The 22,764-nt window shown below is 44.6% G+C and overlaps 1 protein-coding gene across 1 annotated transcript in view; it reads left to right on the top strand.

The window, feature by feature from the left end:
- The window catches only part of LOC135210130 (E3 ubiquitin-protein ligase Arkadia-like), a 61,532-nt gene that overhangs the window by 31,928 nt on the left and 6,840 nt on the right, over positions 1 to 22,764 (top strand). Inside the window, exon 4 of the mRNA XM_064242948.1 lies at positions 22,350 to 22,617. Within this exon, the coding sequence (XP_064099018.1) occupies positions 22,350 to 22,617 (268 nt within the window). The remainder of the gene's footprint in view (positions 1 to 22,349; positions 22,618 to 22,764) is intronic.

Raw genomic sequence — 22,764 nt, 5'->3', positions numbered from 1 at the left:
ATCTTGTGCAGTGCTTCTTCAAGTGGATATGGAATGCCCATTAATGGTTAGGTTACCGGCTCACAATGCCCATGCAGCCGCAGCAGCAGCAGCAGCCGCAGCAGCTGCAGCAGGGGCAAGTACTGGTGTTGGCATGTGTAGGGGTCATCATAATTCAGAACCTGCACAGAATACACCATGCTCTTGCCAAAATGGCCCGACACTGGGGTCTATTGGACTCAGCGCAAGTGGTACAGCCAGCTACACCTTGGATCATCGTGGAAATTGCTACGGAGCATGTGTTTACCCACAGCACTCGCCTCATCATCACCATCACCACCACCATCACAGTATCACCCCTGGTTTAGGACATCACCATCACCACCATCACTATTATCCACCAGAATCACCGTTATATTATTCAGCTCTTCCTGCTCATCCTCTGTTTCCTCCATACCCCCCAACTAGTTTAGCTACGACTGCCTCGTACCCAGCGCACCCATCTATCTCCAGGTTGAATCCCCTTCATCAGAGGATATGGCACAGTCAGCAACGGTTTCAGGAGATACAGAGACGACGGATGGATCCTCGTTTGCGAGACCCCATTGCCCCAGCTCTCGCAAGGCCAGTCACTCTCCCACAGGACGTTAATCAGCATAACCATCCTGGCGCACCTGTCACTACTGTAGCTTCGCATAGCACACCTCATCAAGTTGCCACTTCTCAATCTTCATCTACCTCAGCAAATGCAGACCAACCAGCTCCACCACCAAGTACGACACCTCCAGCTGCAACACCGATGGATATTCAGTCGACACCTCCGAATGCAGCGCACAGTGCTGCTCATGCGCCAGCGCAGCACTTGCATCATCACATGGGAGTGGATTTACTAATGCCTAGTACCCCAGCACACAGGTTAGTGACTTGGTTATGCACTCATTTAGAATTGAACATAATAAGAACCATGAAAAGTAATTTTGTTCATGAAGCTTACCTGTCAGATATATATATAGCTGTATTCTCCAAAATCCGACAGAATTTCAAAACTTACGACACACGTAGTGGGAGTCAGGTGGTTAGTACCCATTCCCGCCGCTGGGAGGCGGGTATCAGGAACCATTCCCATTTTCTATTCAGATTTTGTCTGTCGCCGGTACTGTAAACATCTGTTTTCAGTACCTCCGTCTTAGGATTTTGAAAACTTCTCGGCTACTTAAGTATCCTGATTGACTTTTGGTTTTTGACTTTGGATCTGTGGCTAGGCACACGTTATTTGTGGACTATTTTAGATATTGGCTTTATTTTTCCTTAAACTAAGATATCTGGGTCTAGTTCGGCTAGCGCCAGGGTATGTTGTAAGGATGAATGTAAGTTGAGGCTACCGAAAGCTTCGGTAGACCCCCACACAGTATGCAAGAATTGTAGGGGACATTTGTGTATGTTTGATGATCGTTGTAAGGAGTGTGAAAGTGTCTGATTCGGTTTGGAAGGCGTATGAATCCTATGTGCGCAAGTTAGAGCGTGATAGGATCAGGAGGTCTTCCTCCAGAAGTATGTCAGACAGTAGACGTCAGGGCGTAATGTTTTCTCCTGCTAACCCTCCAGTAGCACTTGCAACTCTAACCCTATAGTGTCGCCTTCGGGCCCTGAAATGGTGTCTGTGGAGGGTAATGCCCTTTCTGTGATTCTTGATTCGCTGCGTAATCTGGAATCTAAAGTGCTCGCCTTGGAAGGTACAAGTGATCATAGTGCAGTGAAGTGCAGTGATAGGCCCTAGTGTTGTGGAGGGGGCGTCAGATCGGCCCTACAATGCCTCTAGGCCTGGACCTCTGCTGGACTCCCAGGATACAGGGAGAGGGCATGTCGAAAGCCGAAGGAGGGTTACGGGGAACCCCCACGATCTGACGTCCCTTCGGCAGTAACTGTTGTGAGTGGGATATGCTGCAGTGTCCCAGGACAAATCATACCAATTCTCTTTCCTAATACAGCTTCAATATTCACAGCAGAACTTTTGTTGCGCAATAGCCTCGGCCATAAAAATAATTAAAGAAAACATCACTCAATAATTTTGTGATTTTTAGGTGACTCGAGAAGTGCCATAGAAGCCATCCAGAGTTACCAACCCAAAAAGAAGTTACAACCAAAAAATAATATAGTACAAACAAATTAAATTATCATTTCATAAATTAGATATTATTGGGAAAAAAGTAGAAATATGTTGGATCCCTGCCCATGTAGGGATCAAAGGAAATGAAGAGGCTGACAAAGCAGCCAAAGAAGCAATACAAATGACAAGATCAAGTGTGAATCTCCCAATGAGTGATTATGTAACATACATAAAGATGGGGTATTTTAAGGAAATGGCAACATATTTGGAATGAAGGAGTCAGAAAATAACAAATTAAAGCAAATAAAACCTGATGTTGGAAAATGGAGTTCATCATATCAGAGAGAGAGACATGAACAAGTAATTCTGACACGTCTACGTATAGGCCATACCCGTCTGACACATGGACACTTAATGAGCAGCCCACACGACTCTGCTCCAGACTGTTCGGAGTGCAAGGAGTTGGTAACAGTCAGACATGTCTTGTGCGAGTGTCCAAAGTATGACCAGCAGAGACTGTCAACTTTTGGAAATAAGACAATAAAAGAAATTGTCAGGAATCTTTTACATTTTCGGTAGTTCCGATTTTGACTTTTTGAGGAACTGCATTTTAATTGATAAAATATAAAACATTGGTGTTTTTGAGTGAATTTTAAAACATTTCAAAAATTTGTTAAAACTAATTCTGAATTTTAATATACCGTTTTAGTATGTATGTAAGGGAACATGAGTAAAAGTATTTATTGTGTGTGTGTTTCTAGTATGAAAGCATTTGCCATGGTGCAATGTATTTATTTTATCCTGAATGACCAACTTGGTCCCCAGCTCTGGCCTAAGAGCTAGACCTGGCATTTTATCTAATCCTTCGGGCCAGCCCTAGGAGAGCTGAAAATCAGCTCAGTGGTCTGGTTAAACTACTTTTATAATAATAACTGTTGACGCTTCCCAGGCTGCCAAGGAGCGTGCGCGTCTCCTTAAGGAGTGCTTATTGTCCTCCGAGGCACCCTCCCCTCGCAAGGCGTGGAGTTCTCGGTCGGACTCTCGCCTGTTGAAGAGGAGCTTTAGAGAGCAGGACGCTTTACGTCCTTTCACTTCTGCTGATCTACAGTCCTCCCTGGATAGTTTCGCTGCCTTCCTGCCGCAGAAGAGGACTAGGACGTCATCCGATGATGACGCCTTCGAGCGCCCCAGTCGCTCCAGGGATCGTACTGTGGCAGTTCCTGTGAGAAGGAAGAAGGGGTCCCCTCGCCCCTCGTCTTCTCACAGGATCAGCCCTTCTCCTGAGAGGGAGTCTTCTCCTACCGAGAAGATCATCCGCTCTATGCAGCAACAGCTTGCTTCGTTGCTGTCCAAGAGAGAGGCAGAACCTCGTCGGAGGAGGAAGGATGACAGACTGCCGATTAAGAGGTCCAGACAGTCTCCCTCGCCTTCTCCTCGCTCATCTCTTTCGCCTGTTTCGTCGCCCTCTAGATTTCGTGCGGTTATCTAGAGGGCGCGAGGAACGTTTCTCTAAACGTTCTTCTGTCGAGAGGGAGCAACATCGTCGCTCTCGGAGCAAGGACTGTTTTCCTGCTCCTCAGGACGCTCCCCTCTCTTCGCTGAGTGACGCTCCATATCCAGATCACGACGTTCGCTCAGCTGCAAAGCAGGATGTTGCTCTTCCTGCTAAGCTCGCCCCCGTGCAAGCTGCTTCGCACAGTCAAGTAGCTCGCCAAGATGTGTCTCGCTCTTCCCTGAAGGACGCTTCTCTTGCTACCAAGCATGACGCCCCGCAAGCTGCTAAGATGGACTCTTTTCATTCGGCTGCGTCACGGGCTGCTCGTATGGACGCCCATCGTGACGCTCGTCAGGACGCTAGGCATGACGCTTTGCTGGACACTCGGGTGGACGCTGACATGGACACTCGCCAACGCTTGGACGTTCTTTCTGACGCCCCTCAAGACGCTAGCCACCTTCAGGAAGCTTTTACTTCGGTTCCGGAACCTGCTGTAGAGTTTTTGGAAGATGCTCACTCTGCTGCTTTGCCTTCGTCTTCTCAGCAACGCTCTTGTTTGAGACTTGGTCCGAAAGGTCTATTACCTCTTCCTTCGGTGGTCCCTTCTACCTTACCTGCAGAAGAGGGTGAGGTGAGCAGCGCTTCGGAGGAAGCTAACGACGATCAACCTGCAACATCTGCTTCTTCTGATTACCAGGTCTTGGCCCGCCTTCTCCGTGCCTCGTTTGGGGATATTTTCCAACCCTCTGCTCCTCGCTCTCCACCTTCTCAGTTATCGTCTTCGAAAGCCAGCAAGTCCCTGGGTTTCGTTAAGATGAAGAAGTCTCTTTCGACGAAGAGAGCTTTTCGGAAGGTCCATGATTGGATGGAGTCAAGGAAAGCTCAAGGGAAGACCTCTTTTGCCCTACCGCCGTCAAGACTTAGCGGCAGGCAGGTATGTGGTACGAAACAGGAGAGGACGTCGGATGAGAGTCCCTCTCTGCTCAGGGGGACTTCGCCAGCCTGGTGGATGCATCGAGGAGGTCGCTTCTCTCATCCGCGAAAGTGACATGGACAACTTTGGAATTAGACCACCATCTAAAGGGCCTCTTTCGTACTTTAGAAGTGTTTAACTTCTTGGACTGGTGCTGGGGGGTGCTGGATACCCAGTCGCATAGTCCAGACTCGATTAGCCTTGGGAGCTGTCCAGCGTCATGGCGTGTATGGACAAGGCCGTCAGGGATGGTTCGGAGGAGCTGGCTTCGCACTTTTGCACAGGATTCTTGAAAAAGAGAGCGCTGTTCTGTAATTTTACGGCGAAGTAGGTTTCTCCCTCGCAGAGGGCGGAATTGTTTTTTGCCCCTCTTTCGAGCCATCTCTTTCCCCAGGCTATGGTCAAAGATCTTGCCGTCAGCTTGCAAGAGAAAGCAAACACAGGACCTGCTTGCTCATCTTCTCGACGTCCTGCAGTTTCTTCAACGTCTTCAGGAGTTCAAGCTGCAGAGAAGCAGAAGCCCTTTCGAGGCGGATCTTCCTCGAGACCGTCTCCTCGAGGAAGAGGCATCCCAGAGGCAGAGCCCTTCGAAACCCAGGGGCAAGGAATGAGAACGCAGTCCTTCAGTCACCCCCGGTAGGAGCCAAGCCTTCGTTTATTTGCGGAAGCCTGGAGAGAGAGAGATGCGGACAGCTGGTCGCTCAACATCATCGAGAAAGGCTACAAGATCCCTTTCCTGAAGCGCCCCCCGCTGTGCACGACACCCAGGGACTGTCGCCCTCTTACCATCGGGAAAAGCAACAGATTCTTTACGATCTGCTCGAGCAGATGCTCAAAAAGTAGAGCAGTAGAACAGGTCTTGGACCTAGAATCCCCGGGCTTTTACAACAGGTTGTTCCTGGTGCCGAAGCAGTCTGGAGGTTGGCGACCGGTGTTAGACGTAAGCAGTCTGAACCTCTTTGTGGAGAAACAGAGGTTCAAGATGGAGATGCCTCAGTCAGTTCTTGGGGCCTTAAGACCGGGCGATTGGATGGTGTCATTAGATCTTCAGGACGCCTATTTTCATGTCCCGATCCATCCCCAGTCGATGAAGTACCTGCGGGTTGTCCTGAAGGGGAAGGTATTCCAATTCAGGGCTCTTTGCTTCGGGTTGAGCACGGCCCCGATGATCTTCAACCTTTTTAAACCCTCTAACGCCGAAGCGGTATAAAAAAATTGTCTCCGTGTGCCGGAGGTGTTTCAGAGTGAGCGCGGAAGCGGAAAAAATATTTTTTCAAAAAATCACAGCGCGTTAGTTTTCAAGATTAAGAGTTAATTTTTGGCTCCTTTTTTTGTCATCGGCTGAAGGTTTAGTAGTATGCAACCATCAGAAATGAAAAAAATTATCATTATCATATATAAATAATGCGATATATGATAGCGCAAAAACGAAATTTTATATATAATTGTATTCAAATCGCGCTGTGCGCAAAACAGTTAAAGGTAACAAGTTACTTTTTTTTTCGTTGTAATGTACACTAAATTGCAATCATTTTGGTATATAACACATTGTAAAACGATAAAAGCAACTCAGAGAAAATATTATCACAAAATAATGTATGAATTCGTAACGCAGCGGACGTAAACAAATATTTTTTTCTAAAATTCACCATTAAATCTAAATATTGTCCTAGAGACTTCCAAATTCTTTCAAAATTAAGACAAATGATTGAATATTACTATACTGTAAGAGTATTAGCTTACAATTGCAGTTTTTGACCATATCTGACGAGTTAAAGTTGACCGAATGTCGAATTTTTTTATATACAGTAAGTCCTCGGGTTACGCTGGTCTCGACTTACGATGTTTCGTGGTTACGAACGCGCCCCCATAAAAAATATAAAAAATAATATTTTGCGTCGTTCCGTCTTACGCGGTTTAGCGTCGTAAGCAAACGTAAACAAACGCAACTAGTTCCGGGCGCACGGCGGAAGAATACGCTTTGTGGGGGAGAGGACGGCGTCGCTTCGCTACGCTCATTCCTCGCCCATACGCCATTTTGGTTGTTTACACTGCCTCTCTCTCCCTCGTGTTGATCGTTTTTGTAACTTTTTGCTCTTTGTTATGGCTCCCAAGCGCAAGGCGGACTCTTCTGATGGTAGTGCATCGAAGAAAAGAAAGGCCATCACCATGGAAATTAAAGTGGACATTATAAAGCGATCTGAGAAGGGAGAAACGCCAACAAACATTGGCCGCTCGCTTGGCCTTAGCCGTTCGACCGTTGCTACCATTATCAAGATAAAGAGCGCATCGTTGAACATGTGAAAGGATCTGCTCCTATGAAAGCGACAGTGATAATAAGCAGCGTAGTGGTCTAATAATTGAAAATGGAAAGGTTATTGGTGCTTTGGTTGGAAGACCAAAATCAACGGCGTATCCCAGTCAGCCTTATGGTGATTCAGGAGAAGGCGAAAAGATTGTGAAGCGTTGAAAAAAGAAAAGGGGGAGGGAAGTGAAAGTGAAGAGTTTGTGGCTAGTAGGGGTTGGTTTATGCGATTTAAGGCTCGGCCAATTACCATAACCTTAAATTGCAAGGTGAAGCTGCTAGTGGGGATGAGAAAGCAGCGAGTGAATTTCCTAAAGCGTTGTCTGAGATAATTAAGGAGGGGGGTTATTCTTGCCCTCAGCAAGTGTTTAACGTAGACGAGACAGGTTTGTTTTGGAAACGTATGCCTAACCGCACTTACATCGCCAAGGAGGAGAAGTCAGCACCCGGTCATAAAGCCAGCAAGGAGAGGCTAACTTTACTTCTTGGGGGTAATGCTGCTGGCGACTTCAAACTGAAGCCCTTGTTGGTGTATCAGGCTGAAAATCCAAGGGCACTCAAGGGCATTTGGAAGGGTCAACTACCAGTAATTTGGAAGTCCAACAAGAAGGCATGGGTGACACTTGCAGTGTTTGAGGACTGGTTCGTAAACCATTTTTGTTCCAAGTGTGGAGCGGTATTGCGCCTCCAAGGGTATACCCCTTTAGGTGTTGCTGGTGCTGGACAATGCCCCTGGACACCCTGCCCAGCTGGGAGACTTCAACCCTAATGTCAAGGTGGTTTACCTTCCACCTAATACCACGGCCCTTTTACAGCCTATGGACCAAGGAGTGATTGCTTCGTTCAAGGCCTACTACCTACGAAGGACAATTGCTATGGCTTTACAGGCAACTGAAACAAGAAGGACTTGACTCTGAAGGACTTTTGGAAATCCTACAACATCCTTGATGCTGTAAAGAACATTGCTAATTCCTCTGGGAGGAGGTTAAGCAAACAAACATGAATGGTGTCTGGAAGAAAATTTGTCCTCAATTTGTGAATGATTTCCATGGGTTTGAGGACACAGTTCAGCTAGTTGTCAAGAACGTTGTTGCCCTGAGTAAGGAAATCAATTTGGAGATGGAGGTTGATGATGTTACAGAGCTGCTGGAGTCTCATGGCGAGGAGTTATCTGCTGAGGACCTGATACAACTGGAGAAGCAGATAATAGAGGAAGAAGAAGAAGCACCCACCCAGAGCCTAAGGCTTTCACAAGGCAGGACTTGATAAGAGGATTTGCAGAGTTGCAGCAAGCGTTGTCAACTTTTGAGGCTTCAGGATCCCAACTTGGACAGGTTCACTAGGGTTTCCAGAGGCGTCATGGATTTGATGCAGTGTTACAAGGAGATCTTGGATGAAAATTAAAAAGAGGTCGCTCTCTGTTCAGACTAACCTGGAGCAGTATTTTAAGAAGGTAGAGAGGCCTGCAGGAGATCCTGTACCCTCACCTCAGCTGCCTCTGCTAATCCAGACTCGCCTGCCCCACAATCTCCAGCACCTTCTGAATGTTCTGCTAACCCAGACTCACCTGCCCCAGTATCTCCAGCACCTTCTGTAGGTTCTGCCTCACCTAAAGACTCACCTGCCCCAACATCTCCAGTAGTATGTTCTGCCTCACCTCAAGAATCACCTGCCTCAGCATCTCCAGTACTAGTATGTTCTGCCTCACCTCAAGAATCATCTGCCTCAGCATCTCCAGCAACTTCTGGAGGTTCTTTTTCTCTTCACTAACCTCCCCCAGTCTCTCAGCACCGCAGCTTCCTCTCCAGTGTGCAAGCCAATCAAACTAATAAAGGTAAGGAATTGTTCTCTCGTTGTTATTGATAGGTATTTACATTAAATCATGTGGTATTTTTCAATGTTCCGACTTACGCTGAAAATCGTGTTACGATGCATCGTAAGAACGGATCAACGTCGTAACTCGAGGACCCCCTTATATGTTTTTATATGCAATTATTTCGGAAATAAGAAAAGCTACAACCTTCAAATATTTTTTATTTTATTCTACATGAAATTGCACACATTTTCATTTATAAAACTTTATGAAATGCCTAATATGAAATGGAGCAAATATTCCGAGGGAATGGTACGTACGCATTTCGGAGATTTGTGGCGGAGAATCCGCGCGGGGAGGGAAGGAAAGATTTTTTTTAAATTCACCATAAATCTAAATATTTTGCTAGAGACTTTGAATTTGTTTCAAGATGAAGATAAATGACTGAATATTACTAAACTGTAAGAGTTTTAGCTTACAATTGCGTTTTTCGACCATTTCGGTAGAGTCAAAGTTGACCGAACGTGGTTTTTTTTCTATTTATCGTGATTTATATTGCAAATATTTCAAAAATGAGAAAAGCTACAACCTTCAATTATTTTTTGTTGTATTCTACATGAAATTGCGCACATTTTCATATATAAAACTTTATGTAACGGCTAATTTAAAATGGTGCAAACATTACCACAATCGCACGTATGATTTTTTTGGAAGAGTTACCGTGCGGATGTAAAGAAAATGTTATTTTTTTCATAAATTCGCCATAAATCAAAATATTGTGCTAGAGACTTCCAATTTGTTGCAAAATAAAGGTAAATGCTTGAATATTACTAGAATATAAGATTTTTAGCTTACAATTGCGTTTTTCGACCATTTCGGTAGAGTCAAATTTGACTGAAGGTTGAAATTTTGGCAATTATCGTTATTTATATGAAAATATCTCAAAACTGATAAAAGCTACAACCATGGGTTGTTTTTAGTTGTATTGTGCATGGAATTGCGCACATTTCCATATATAAAACTTTATATAACGGCTAATTTTAAAATGGTGCAAACATTACCACAATCGCATGTATGATTTTTTTCGGAAGAGTTACCGCGCGGACATAAGGAAAAAGTTTTTTCATAAATTCACCATAAATCAGAATATTGTGCTAGAGACTTCCAATTAGTTGCAAAATTAAGGTAAATGATTGAATATTACTAAAATATAAGAATTTTTGCTTACAATTGCGTTTTTCGACCATTTCGGTAGAGTCAAAAGTTGACTGAAGGTTGAAATTTTGGCAATTATCGTTATTTATATGAAAATATCTCAAAACTGATAAAAGCTACAATCATGAGTATTTTATTGTTGTATTTTACATAAAAATGCGCACATTTTCATATATAATACTTCATGTAACGGCTAATTTACAATGGTACAAAAATTATGTCAAAGTGCGATAAGAAAGAAATTCACTCTTGCGCGCCTGCGTAACGATTGTAAACAAAACAACACCTTGATCCGTGAACTCCCAGCATCCCCCAAGGCGCGTGATTCAAAAGTTTTAGGCTGGTAGGCCTATAATATTTTTCGCGAATTTTTAAAAAAAAACTTTTGTATGTCGACGTAAAATACGTCCAGTCGGCACCCGAGAGACAAAAAATGTCGACGTAAAATACGTCCAGTCGGCACCCGAGAGACAAAAAATGTCGATGTAAAATACGTCCAGTCGGCGTTTAAGGGTTAATGAAGAACGTGGAGAGGTGGCTTCATCTGTCAAACGTCAGGATTTCTCTTTACCTAGACGACTGGCTCATTCGAGCCTCTTCGGAAGCCCGGTGTCTGGAGGACCTGCACAATACTTTGACATTAGCGAAGTCCCTGGGACTTCTGGTGAATTTCGAAAAGTCACATCTGACCCCAACACAGTCCATCGTGTATTTGGGGATTCAGATGGATTCAGTGGCTTTTTGAGCTTTTCCGTCCCAGGGACGTCAGCAGCAAGGCTTAAGCAAAGTGCCAGTCTTTCTAGGGAAAGAATCATGCTCGGTGAGGGAATGGATGAGTCTGCTGGGGACCATTTCCTCGCTGGAGAAGTTTGTTTCCCTGGGGAGACTGCACCTCAGACCTCTTCAGTTTTTCCTGTCCAACAACTGGAAAGACAAGGACAATCTAGATATGATCTTGAAGATCTCGAAAGAGGTAAAAGGTCACCTAAGGTGGTGGCTCGATCCTGTGAAGCTGTCGGAGGGATTTTCCCTCAAGCTTCAGAGCCCCAACCTAGTGTTGTTCTCCGACGCGTCTACCACGGGGTGGGGAGCAACACTGGGGGGGAAGAAGTGTCAGGCACCTGGAGAGGGGAACAGGTGTCTTGGCACATAAACCTCAAGGAGCTGGCAGCCATTCATCTAGCGCTCCAGTTCTTCCAAGACAAAGTCTTTCGTCGGATAGTGCAAATCAAGTCGGACAACACCACAGCTCTGGCCTACATCAAGAAGCAGGAAGGTACACACTCTCGGTCCCTGTTCACTCTAGCGAAGGAGATCTTGTTGTGGGGGAAAGCACGGGACGTCACGATCCTTACGAGGTTCGTCGCAGGCGTCGAGAACGCCCGTGCAGACCTCCTTAGTCGGCAAAGTCAACTGCTGCCGACCGAATGGACCCTTCATCAAGATGTATGCCAGGAGCTGTGGAGTTTGTGGGGACGTCCTCTTGTGGACATCTTCGCAACGTCGAGGACGAAGAGACTTCCACTTTACTGCTCCCCGGTTCTGGATCTAGGAGCAGTGGCGATAGATACCCTTCTCTGGGACTGGACAGGGCTGGACCTTTACGCCTTTCCCCCGTTCAAGATCCTAGGGGAAGTTCTAAGAAAGTTTGCAGCTTCAGAAGGGACGAGGATGACGCTAGTCGCCCCTTTCTGGCTTGCGAAAGACTGGTTCACAGAGGTCGTGTCCTTCGTAGTAGACTTCCCGAGGACGCTTCCGTCAAGGATAGATCTACTCAGACAGCCCCACTTCGAGAGGTACCACAAAAACCTCCCCGCTCTGAGTCTGACTGCGTTCAGACTATCCAAAAGCTGGCCAGAGCGAGAGGTTTTTCAAGACCTGTGGCAAGAGCTATTGCCAATGCAAGGAGAGCTTCCTCTCTTGCAGTGTACCAATCGAAGTGGGTCGCTTTCAGGAGTTGGTGCAAGAAGAAGGGCATTTCCTCCACCACGACCTCTGTGAACCAGATCGCTGACTTCCTCCTTTACCTGAGGAAGGACTTGAAGCTGGCAGTCCCGACGATCAAAGGCTACAGAAGTGTGCTGTCTGTAGTCTTTCGACACAGGCCTGGACTTGGCTAACGACAAAGACCTTCACGATCTTTTAAGATCATTCGAGACCACGAAGGTACCTCAACCTAAAGTGCCGTCATGGAACTTGGACGTGGTTCTAAAGTTCCTCATGTCCAGCCGCTTCGAACCGCTTCACGCTGCGTCACTAAGAGACGTGACTAGAAAGACTGTTATCCTAACTGCTATGGCGACGGCAAAGAGAGTTAATGAAATTCAAGCTATGAGTAAGCACGTTGGTTTTAAGGACCATAATGCCATTTGTTCTTTGAGCCCGACATTTCTGGCAAAGAACGAGAATCCGTCCAACCCTTGGCCCAAGACTTTTGAAATTAAGGGTATGGCCGAAATCATTGGTCGGGAGCCAGAGAGAGTCCTGTGCCCTGTCAGGGCTCTCAAGTTCTACTTGCGGAGAACGAAGGAATGTAGAGGTCCTTCTGGTAACTTGTGGTGTTTGGTCAAGAGACCAGACCTGCCAATGTCTAAGAATGCTCTGGCATTCTTCTTGAGGGACACCATCAAGGAAGCGCATTCATCTTGTAGTGACAGTGACATGAAGCTGTTTAAAGTGAGCGCTCACAAAGTGAGGGCTATCTCTACCTTGGTAGCCTTCCAAAAGAACATGGCACTCAGTGACATTTTGAGTGCCACCTTTTGGCGTAGCAACTCTGTGTTCGCTTCACACTACCTGCGGGAGGTGAAGACAACATACGAGAACTGCTATTCGCTAGGGCCATACGTCGCCGCAGACACTATTTTGGGGGCAGGAAGTAGCACTCATCCTTTCCTATAGAGAATGGTTAGGTGAGCTTTTAGTTATTGTATTGTTTTTGGTTGTAGGGTCGACCGCCGAAGGCGGACTTCCCTTCCTTAAGCCTAGATATGTGGGATTTAACTTTTGATAGGCTAAGTCAGGTGGTACTTTTTGCTTCGTTGCCCTCATAGTATGGTCAAATGGTCTAGTCGCATTGTGGTCACGCCCCCGTTGACAGATCATCTAGAACTCACCAGCTACATAGGTCACTACCTTGTTGGAGACTCTAGTAAAGCAGAAGCAGACTTGGGTGACAGTAATCACGAAGTCAGCTATGCTAACAGGTAAGGAACCAAGATGTCAATCATCTGCTTGTATATGTTTCCTAAAATCCTATTCTGTCTCTCCCCACCCCCAAAGGTGGGATTCAGCTATACGTTATATATATATCTGACAGGTAAGCTTCTTGAACAAAATGATATTGTTATGATACAATGAGGTTTGTTCATACTTACCTGGCAGATATATATAAAGTGCCCACCCACCTCCCCTCAGGAGACAGTGGGAATAGAAAATGGGAATGGTTCCTGATACCTGCCTCCCAGCAGCGGGAATGGGTACTAACCACCTGACTCCCACTACGTGTGTCGTAAGTTTTGAAATTCTGTCGGACTTCGGAGAATACAGCTATATATATATCTGCCAGGTAAGTATGAACAAACCTCATTGTATCATAACAATATCATTTTTATATTTTGATAAAGCTTAAATAATGCAGCCATCAGAGGTTCAACTTGTTCCCAAGCCATCCTTGAAATTCAGTACAGAATGATGTTTTAATTTTTTCCTTTAGTAGTATGTAGGTATGTGCCCTTATATAGAATCCAAAAGGGAATTATAAAACTAAGTCTCAACAAAAACTCATTGATTATATAAAGCCACTGTCCAGTTGTTCTAATGCCTTGTAAATATTTGTATTGGTGTTGGGATCCAGGTTCCACTGGAGTTGTAATGTTCAAGATCCAGAAAGCTCGTACTGTTCATGCTTCATCATGGCACTGCTACTGCTTCCACTTCAGCCTCTCTTTTGTGGGGACATAGGTGCATTGTCTGTCAGCCAGTAACTTCTATAACTTGTATTGTTATGTTTGAATAATATCTTTTTCTTTCTTTATTTTCAATGGCTTTAATTGCATCAATTCCCTATGTTGTAAGATCTTGCTCATGAGATTCCAAGATTTCATCAACATCCTCCTCTTCCACTTAGATTTTACCTTCTTAGCCAAACCAAAAATGCCTGTTCAAATTTTGTAAAAGAGTTGCTTGTTTGAAAGCTCCAGAACATGTGTTCCCATACACCATATCTTCTTGATATTCTGCTCATCTAATGAATCTTCCAGATTCAGAGTTGCTATCTACAGTGTAGAGATTTGTATAGATGCTTCAGGGTACAATGAAATTCATTAAGTTTTGCATGCATTTTTCTAAAGGAACACAACAAGAATGCTGTTTCCACATTAAAAAAAAGTCTATTGTTTCCATACAGAAAAAATCACTTGGTTAATGATAACCAGCATTATTCATGTTGTTTTCATAATAAAATTTTCCACTGGCTTGGGGAAACATAATCCACAACATAATCAAGGAATTTTGTTTGAGTTTTCCAGGCAAAATGGTTTCAATTAAAAAAATGTAAAGTTCAGCTCTGTTTACACCTTAAGCACTGGTAAGCTTTTGACAGTTTCAACATTGATAGTGTGCATTAGGGTGAACTTGTCCATACTTATGTCCCCTAGACTGCTTCTCCTCTTTCGTAATACTATAAGTTTGTTTTTTTTATTTCAGTGGCTTTGTATATGCAGAAGTACTGTTTTACTCTGAGGCTATGTAGTCAGTGTCATTTCACGGTGATCAAACTGCCAATAACTAACTAATTTGTTCATGAAACTTACCTGTCAGATATATATAGCTGTATTTTCTGAAGTCCGACAGAATTTTAAAAACTTCCGACACACGCAGTGGTCGGCCAGGTGGTTAGTACCCATTTCCGACCGCTGGGACGGGCGGGTATCAGGAACCATTCCCATTTTCTATTCATAATTTTTCTGTCGCCGGTGCTGAAAACACCTGTTTTCAGTACCTCCGTCTTAGGATTTTGGAAACTTCATTGCCCTAAGTATCCTAATTGTCTTTTGATTTATTTACTTGGATTTGTGGCTAGGCATACGTTATCTTAAATTGATTGAATTTGATTCATTTTTGCTTAAAATATCTGAATCTAGTTAGGCTAGTTTCAGACGGGGTGTCTGCAAAGATAGGGTGTGGCTACCGAAAGCTTCGGTAGATCCGCACTTGGTATGTACGAGGGGTATGGGTCTTCCTTCTTTGTTGAGATTTGTCATGTAAGGAGTGTGAGACTTTGTCTATTCCGTAAGGAAGACGTATGATTCGTATGTACGCAATTAATCAGTAAACATGTCTAATTCCGTAAGGAAGACGTATGATTCGTATGTACGCAATTAATCAGTAACAAAAGTCAGGGTAGTGAACCTGCTAACCTTCCTGTAGACTTTATTTTGCCTAACCCTGTAGTATGGCCTACGGGCTATGAATATGTCTACGAGAGGTGCTCGCTCTTCTTCATTGCTGGTGAAGTGCTACTTCTGTAATGTTACTCCTAACCCTGCAGTATTGCCTTCGGGCCCTAAGCAGTGTCTGTAGAGGAATTGCCCTTTCTCTTATACTCTTTCGATTCGTAACTTAGAATCGAAAGTGCTTGCTTTTAGAGAGTAAAAGTGAAGTGCAGAAGTGCAGTGATACCCCTTGTGTAGTGGAGGGTGCGTCAGATCGGCCCGCCTCGTTGGCCGCCTCTAGGCCTGGACCTCTGCTGACTCCCAGGACCTGGGGAGGGGAGCATGTCGAAAGCCGAAGGAGGGTTACAAGGAACCCCCACCGATCTGGCGTGCCTTCGGCAGTTACTGATGAAAATCCCCAGACTGCCAAAGTGCTAACGGTGCGCGTGCACGAATCCTGAAAGTTTGCTTCTCGTCCTCGAAGCGTCCTCTCCGTGCAGGGGTTGGAGCTTTCGGAAGGACTCGCGCCCTCTAAATAGAAGCTTTATAGAAGAGGACGCTTCACGTCCTCTCTCTCTCTCGTTATGCGTTTCAGTGAGAAGTAAGAAGGCGAACGTCGCCTGAACTCGTGTCCGTCTTTCCACCGAGAAATACGTAAAAAGAAGTCATAGTAGCAGGAAGCTTTTGAGAGCGGACGCTGGGACGCTCGGATGGACTCCAGGCGCGCGCGAGTGCACGCCAAGCGCGCTCCCCCCGTGCGCGCCAGTGGACGCCGAGCGTGCTCCAGTGGACGCCGAGGAGCTCCCAGTGGACGCCGAGCGCGCTCCAGTGGACGCCGAGCGTGCACCAGCGCACGCCAGGTGTGTCGCCTGGCTGAACGTTTCTGTTGAACTCTTCAAGCTCTTGTTTCAGATTTGGGCCTAAAGAATTTTACCTCTACCTTCGGTGATACCTTCTACCTCACCTGCAAAGAATGTGAAGTAGGCAGTGCTTCGGAGGAAGCTTAAAGTGAACAGACAACTTCTTCTTCGAACCCAGCAAGACATCGGGTTTCGTGAATTCAAGAGGTCTCTGTCAATTAATATTGCTTTTCGCATAGGTGGATGGAGTTAAGGAAGATCTCGTTTGCTCTACCGCAACCTTTGCCATTCTGCCAATAAATTTAAGTTGCCACTACCGCAGTCAAGACTTTGCGCTAAGGCAGTTACGGGTTATGTAAGGCTCGATGTCCTGCACGTCAGGACTCTCGGCAACGTTCAGTAGGATTCTTGCAAAGGCACTCATCAAAAGGACGCTCTTCAGGAAAGCGCAAGACAGGACTTCCTTTGCCATACTGCCAATAATTTTAAGCTTTAGCAGGCATTAGTTGTGATACGGGAGAGGAAGCTGGTTGGAGAGTTTCTTCCTCTTTCCCAGGATAATTTTCCAAGCTTTTTAGCCCATCTGAAGGGTTTTTCAGATGATAGATTTTGTTAGTTTCTAGTCGGGACTACGCTGCCGAATTGAACATCGTCGTCCTACTTGCCGTAAGCCCAGTCTTCTTAACAGGATTCTTGCCCCTTCCTCGTTGTTGAGACGGGAATCGGAAAAATTAAATGCTCGACTCCCTGGATTACGTTTTGTCAATCAGTGACTTTCCCCCATTGACAATATACTTTCGTTTTGTCAAGTAAGTGGGTATCCCTCTTTGACAAAATATCTCTTTGTCCCGTAAATGGGTTAGTTCTCATGACAAACATCTCATTAACTTGATATTGCGTAAGCGAATAAGCTCTTATCGACAAGATTCGGAAGAGCTCTCATTCGTCATTCGCAGACTCGTACAAGGAAGAAATAGACTTGTAGACTACGTCAATGAACGCTTATGTCCAATAACATAAGAAGCTTGAGCTGACTGCTTCGATTCTCTTAAGTTTTGTTCATGAAACTTGCCTGTCAGATATGTATGTAGCTGTATTTCCGAATTCAGCTATATATATGTCTGCCAGGTAAGTAGGAACAAACTTTAATTGTGATATAATTTCATTTTTGCCTTGCGTTATTTTACTTCTGGTTGGCTTCAAAAGTCAATATACGCTTGCTGTAGTTACCTCTTCGGATGGCAAACCGAGAGGTCTGTTGTCTATTTTAAGGACATTTAACGTTACTCCCTGCAGCCTAACAGGAGTTTCCGATTTATCTTTTACCGTTGTATGGTAGTGTTCTGACGACCACAAACGCATCTATATATTTAGCGTTTTCTCTTTCGCTTAAATATACCAGCTTGAGAGTCTTTCTGCTCAAAAAATAACGGACCTATTTCTTCGTAGAATAGGGTAGCTGGCAACCCAGACATAAAGTTAAGAGACGACGTTCGTAAGCTGCTTGCTGCTGCTGTCACGCTGTCTGTCCTCCAGTCCAACCGAGCCAGTATTCAGTGACAGATCGTGCGCTGTCATGCGCGGTAGGTTACGTCTCTCTCTCCTGCGGGATTGACTGACTAACCGTATCTCTGTGCTGACGGTTACGTCTCTCCTGCGGGATTGATGACTAACTGTATCTCTGTCCTACAATCACGGACTTTAGCCTAAGATTGAGGGGATTCTTACGTGAATGAATAAAACGTTGCATTCGTTTTGCTTACTATGTTCAACAGAGTTATCTCTTAATCCTTTCGGTGCTCGTACCGCACGGTATGGAACTACGAGTCTACCCGCAACATTGCACTTTATTTGCTCTCCTGCTTAGGCAAAGCGCAGCCTTATTTAGGGAAGTAAGCATACTCGGGGAGGGAATGGATGAGCTTGCTGGGGACATTTCCTTCCTGAAGAAGTTTGTTTCCCCGAATAGACTGCAATTCAGACCACAGTTTTTTCTACCGGGAAACTGAAATATTATTCAAGATCTAGCAATGATTCTGAACATCTCTCAGTGCGTCTATCACCTGAGGTGATAGAAAGAAGGTGCCAGACATCTGGATAGGGTTTCAGATGTCCTGGATCTTAATCTGAAAGAAGTAAAAAGCGATTCGGTAGTCCCTCCAGTCCTCGAAACGAGTTTTTGGGAACAGTGGTCCAGATCAACTCTGATATTCCACAGCTCTCTCATATCTTAAGAAGTATCTTCTCTCGGTCCTTGTTCGAGTTTACGAGAAAGAGCCTATTATAACAACAGGCGTAAAATGTAACGATCCTCTACAGGTTCGTTACAGGATTGCAAAAGTCCGTACGAAATGTCTCGATCGACACGGCAGCAACTATTCACTTCCGAGTGGAATCTTTCTTTAGAAGTAAGTGAGAGTTGTGTAGACTTAGGGACGCCCTTTCATTTCTTCTCTTCGATATGTTGAGGACGAAGAGGCGGCTTCTTCTCTGCTCCCTTATTCTCGATCCGGGATCAGTACCATAAACGCCATCCTATGATATTGAACGGGGATGGATGTTTAGTCTCTTTTTTCCCCTTTTTCAATCGCTTAGGAAATGTAATAAGAGGATTTATGACGTCACAGGGAGCGACAATGACGCTGATCGCCCCATGTTGGCCTTCAGAATCCTGGATTCACAGAGGTCACATATTTCCTAGTTCACTTTCCAAGGACCTTTCCGAGAGAGTCGGTCTACTCTAACTCGAAAGGTACCTATAACCTCTCCGCTCTGAGTCTGACTACGTTCAGACTATCGAGAGGTTGACAGGAATAAGATTACCGTCTTCCTTTTCCGTCTGAAGAATGGGGATAAGCTGGCAGTCACAACTATTAAAGAATATGCAAATATGTTGTTGACGGCCTTTGGGCTCAGAGATTTGCGTCTGTCAAACAACAAAGCCCTTCACGATTTTTGAGTTTCGTGGATCTCGAAACTCGCTCACCATCTACTTTTTGTCTCACTGTTTTCTCGGAGTCAGACACTCGTGCGAGATCAGGCGACATATAGTAGCCCTGAGTTTCTTGTTGACGAAGTCAGTTGCGTTTATACACCCCCGATGATCGTGTAACATGAGACCAGGTTGGACTGTCAGGCATTCTTCCTTCGGGACTGAATCGCCCTTTTTGTTTCTCGCTCCTTTCTCCTGGCACCAGAAGCTCGAGTCAGTTGATTCGCTGACGACGTTGGGTTGTGTTGATACACCCCCAAGGTTTGCTTAGATTGAATCGCCCAGGCAGTCCAGACACTCATTCTTCAGCGAAGAATAGTGCCTTATGGTCTTCAGGGTACAGCCTTGCTGTCCTTGATTCGTCTGACTGGTCAACTGGTCGGTCACCTGACTTTAGTACAGACGGACTGACTGTGCATGTCCAGATCGAAGCTTTCAATATGGAACTTAGACGTAGTCTGAAGTTCTTGATGTTAAAGCATTTCGAACCTCTCCTACCTGTTAACTTTTTGCATGTGATCAGGAAGGCCTTCTTCTAACCACCCTAGATACGACAAAGAGGGTTAGTGAAACTTTTAAGCCATCGTCACAGTTTTGGCTTTAGAGAAGACAAGGCGGTGTGCTCTCTAAGCCTTCCGTTGTGGCCTAAGAATGGAAACCCGTTTTGTCCTTGGGCCAGGAGCTTGGAAGCAAGGATGGCACAAGTTAGTGGGGCAGGAGCCAGAGAGAGTCCTGTGCCCTGTCGGGTCTCTCAAGTTTTATCTACATAAAACTCAAGAAAGTCGAAAGTCATTCGGGCAATCTGCAGTGTTCCGAAAAAAGACCAGACTTGCCCATATCGAAGAACACCCTGGCTTTAGTGTTAAGGATCGTTCTTTCAAAAATGCTCTTCATTGGTGTCTGCACAAAGATTTGAAATCTTTTTATCTAAATGCTCACGAGGTGAGGGCGCGGCCTCGGAAGCATTTCAATAGAGCATGGCACTCAGTAACATCCTGAGTACCATGTTTTAGCGAAGCAACTCTGTGTTCACTTCACACTCCCTGCGAGATGTGAAGATGGCATATGAGATCTTGGCTGCTCGCTAGGGCCATACGTGTCTGCAGACACAATCTTGGGGGCAAGAAGTACCACTCATCCTATCCTGTAGAAAATGGTTAGGAAGAGCTCTTAATTTAGTTGAGTCGCCGACAACGGCGACTTCTTAACTCTTAAGCCTTAGTTAAAACACCTTAACTTTGGCTAGGTTGGTCAGGTGGTGATATATATATATATATTTATTTTCTTTAGCCCTCATGGTATGGTCAATACTGGTCTAGTCACGTCGTGGTCTCGCCCCTGTTGACAGATCATCTGGAGTGCACCAGCTATATAGGTCTACTCCTCGCTGGCAACTCTAGTAGCAAACAAGCAGACTTACGTGGCAGTAACCACGAAGCCAGCTATGCTAACAGGTGGAACCAAGATGTAAATCATCCTGCATGCATTTGTTTCCTAAAATCCTTCTATTCTGTCCCTTCCCACCTCCAAAGGTGGGATTCAGCTATATATATCTGACAGGTAAAGTTTCATGAACAAAATGATATTGTTATGATACAATAAAGTTTGTTCATACTTACCTGGCAGATATATATAATCAAGTACCCACCCACCTCCCCTCAGGGGACAGTGGAAATAAAAATTATGAAATAGAAATGGGAATGGTTCCTGATACCCGCCTCCCAGCGGGCGGGAATGGGTACTAAACCCCACCTGGCCGACCACTGCGTGTGTCGGAAGTTTTTAAATTCTGTCGGACTTCAGATATACAGCTATATATATATCTGCCAGGTAAGTATGAACAAACTTTATTGTATCATAACAATATCATATTCTAATTTTTCAGCTCCTTTGGTATTATATTCCTTTGCCTTTTTTCTTCTTTGTCTTGAACAAACTAACTGCTTTCTTCTGAAGAATAAGGTAACTTTAAGGAATACGTACCAAGTTTCATACGTCCATTTTTCCATGTGAGCAGATTTGTTCATTTTCCCTAATGGAGACCTGGTAAAAGAAATTACTTTGGCATTAGTGATTTCAGCTGCTCTCAAATTCTTTTATTTTTGGGCCTAGATTATCTCTCAGTAAATTCCGATATGTTGAACTAATGCATGTCATTTCATTTTCCTTATCAGTATGCTTAATTCATTTTCCTTAATCAGTATGCTTAATCACTTCCACAATGAGATGAAGCACAAGAACCATTAAATCTTTCTTTGCCTTTCCTCAGGCTTTAGGAGGTATTTTGCAAGAGAACGCAAAATTAATGCTTCGTAAAAAAATGATCTGAAGCAATCAAGGTTTCTGTACAGCATATAATGCTGTATGAGTCCTGGCCCTTGAAACTTTCAGCCATGGCCAGGTGGTGTCCTGTCCTATAGCATTGCCAGACACACGATTATGGCTAAATTTAACTTGAATAGAATAAAAACCACTAAGGATAGAGGGCTACTATTTACTATGATTGATGATTGGGCAATGGATGATCAGCATACCAATTTGCACCCCTCTGGCCTCTGTAGTTTTTAAAATCTGAGGGCAGTAAGAAAAGGTCTGAACAGATGGACAAAGCCATCTCAATAGATTTCTTTTACAGAAAAATAAATATGAGATGGCCTCACAGCTTTGCAAACACCATTTAACGCTATTGCATACTGTGGCTGGCAGTTGCTGAGATGGTTAGTGGTACCACCTACGCAGAACTGCCCGGGCATGGTGTGTTTAGTTGGACATTATAAATGTGTTTGTTGCTGTTGGGGGTCAGTACTGAATAATTTTGTAAGTGGAGCCTTCGTTATGCAAGATATGCCACTACCATAATTATCAGCAATAACAACAGTTTTCATGATGGTACATGAATTTGAGTACATATATGCAAATTAAGCCAACACTAAAATCAGTCTTGCTGAGAGTGGGAGTTGCCTTTGTAGGTTGGAACCCTTATAGTTTTTCTAACTTTCTAGTTTTTTTATTACAGTGTTGTTGGACATACCTATTTATTTTCTATCTGAAGATGAACATGCATGACCAACCACATCATCATGAAAAATGAGGAAATTAGGAAAGCTACAAGGATCTTTTTATTCTGTAAAAACAATTCTGAATGGTATTTATATGTATTTTAATGTCTTTTCAGTGATGGTGCTGGAATGTATGGTCATCTGTATGGTGGAGCAGTTCCTCCAGCTCACGTTTCAATGCCGTCAATACCAACGGCTGCAGCAGCTGCTGCGGCTGCAGCGGCAGCAGCTGCCGCAGCGGCTACAGGTGATCCCAGGCATTTACCAGTCCCAGGTCTGCACATAAATATTGGTGGAGGTTCCCAGCTGCCTCTTGATTTATCTTTGCCTCCAGCCCTTACACCAGAGCTTCCTCCACCTCCAAGACTCACATACATACCTCAAGTAAGGGTTTTCTCTGAAAGATTTTAGGTAGATGACAGATTGAAGCTGGGATAAAGCTTTTTGTTGCATAGGATTTTCAGTGTGGAAAGGTTCCATATATATTTACACAGAGGTGAACTGTAGCTGTTCAGGAAAATAATTTAGTAG

Source organism: Macrobrachium nipponense, chromosome 39 (genome assembly GCF_015104395.2).
Source record: "Macrobrachium nipponense isolate FS-2020 chromosome 39, ASM1510439v2, whole genome shotgun sequence".
NCBI classification, from domain to species: Eukaryota; Metazoa; Arthropoda; class Malacostraca; order Decapoda; family Palaemonidae; genus Macrobrachium; species Macrobrachium nipponense.
This window is presented reverse-complemented; position numbering and strand designations above follow the sequence as displayed.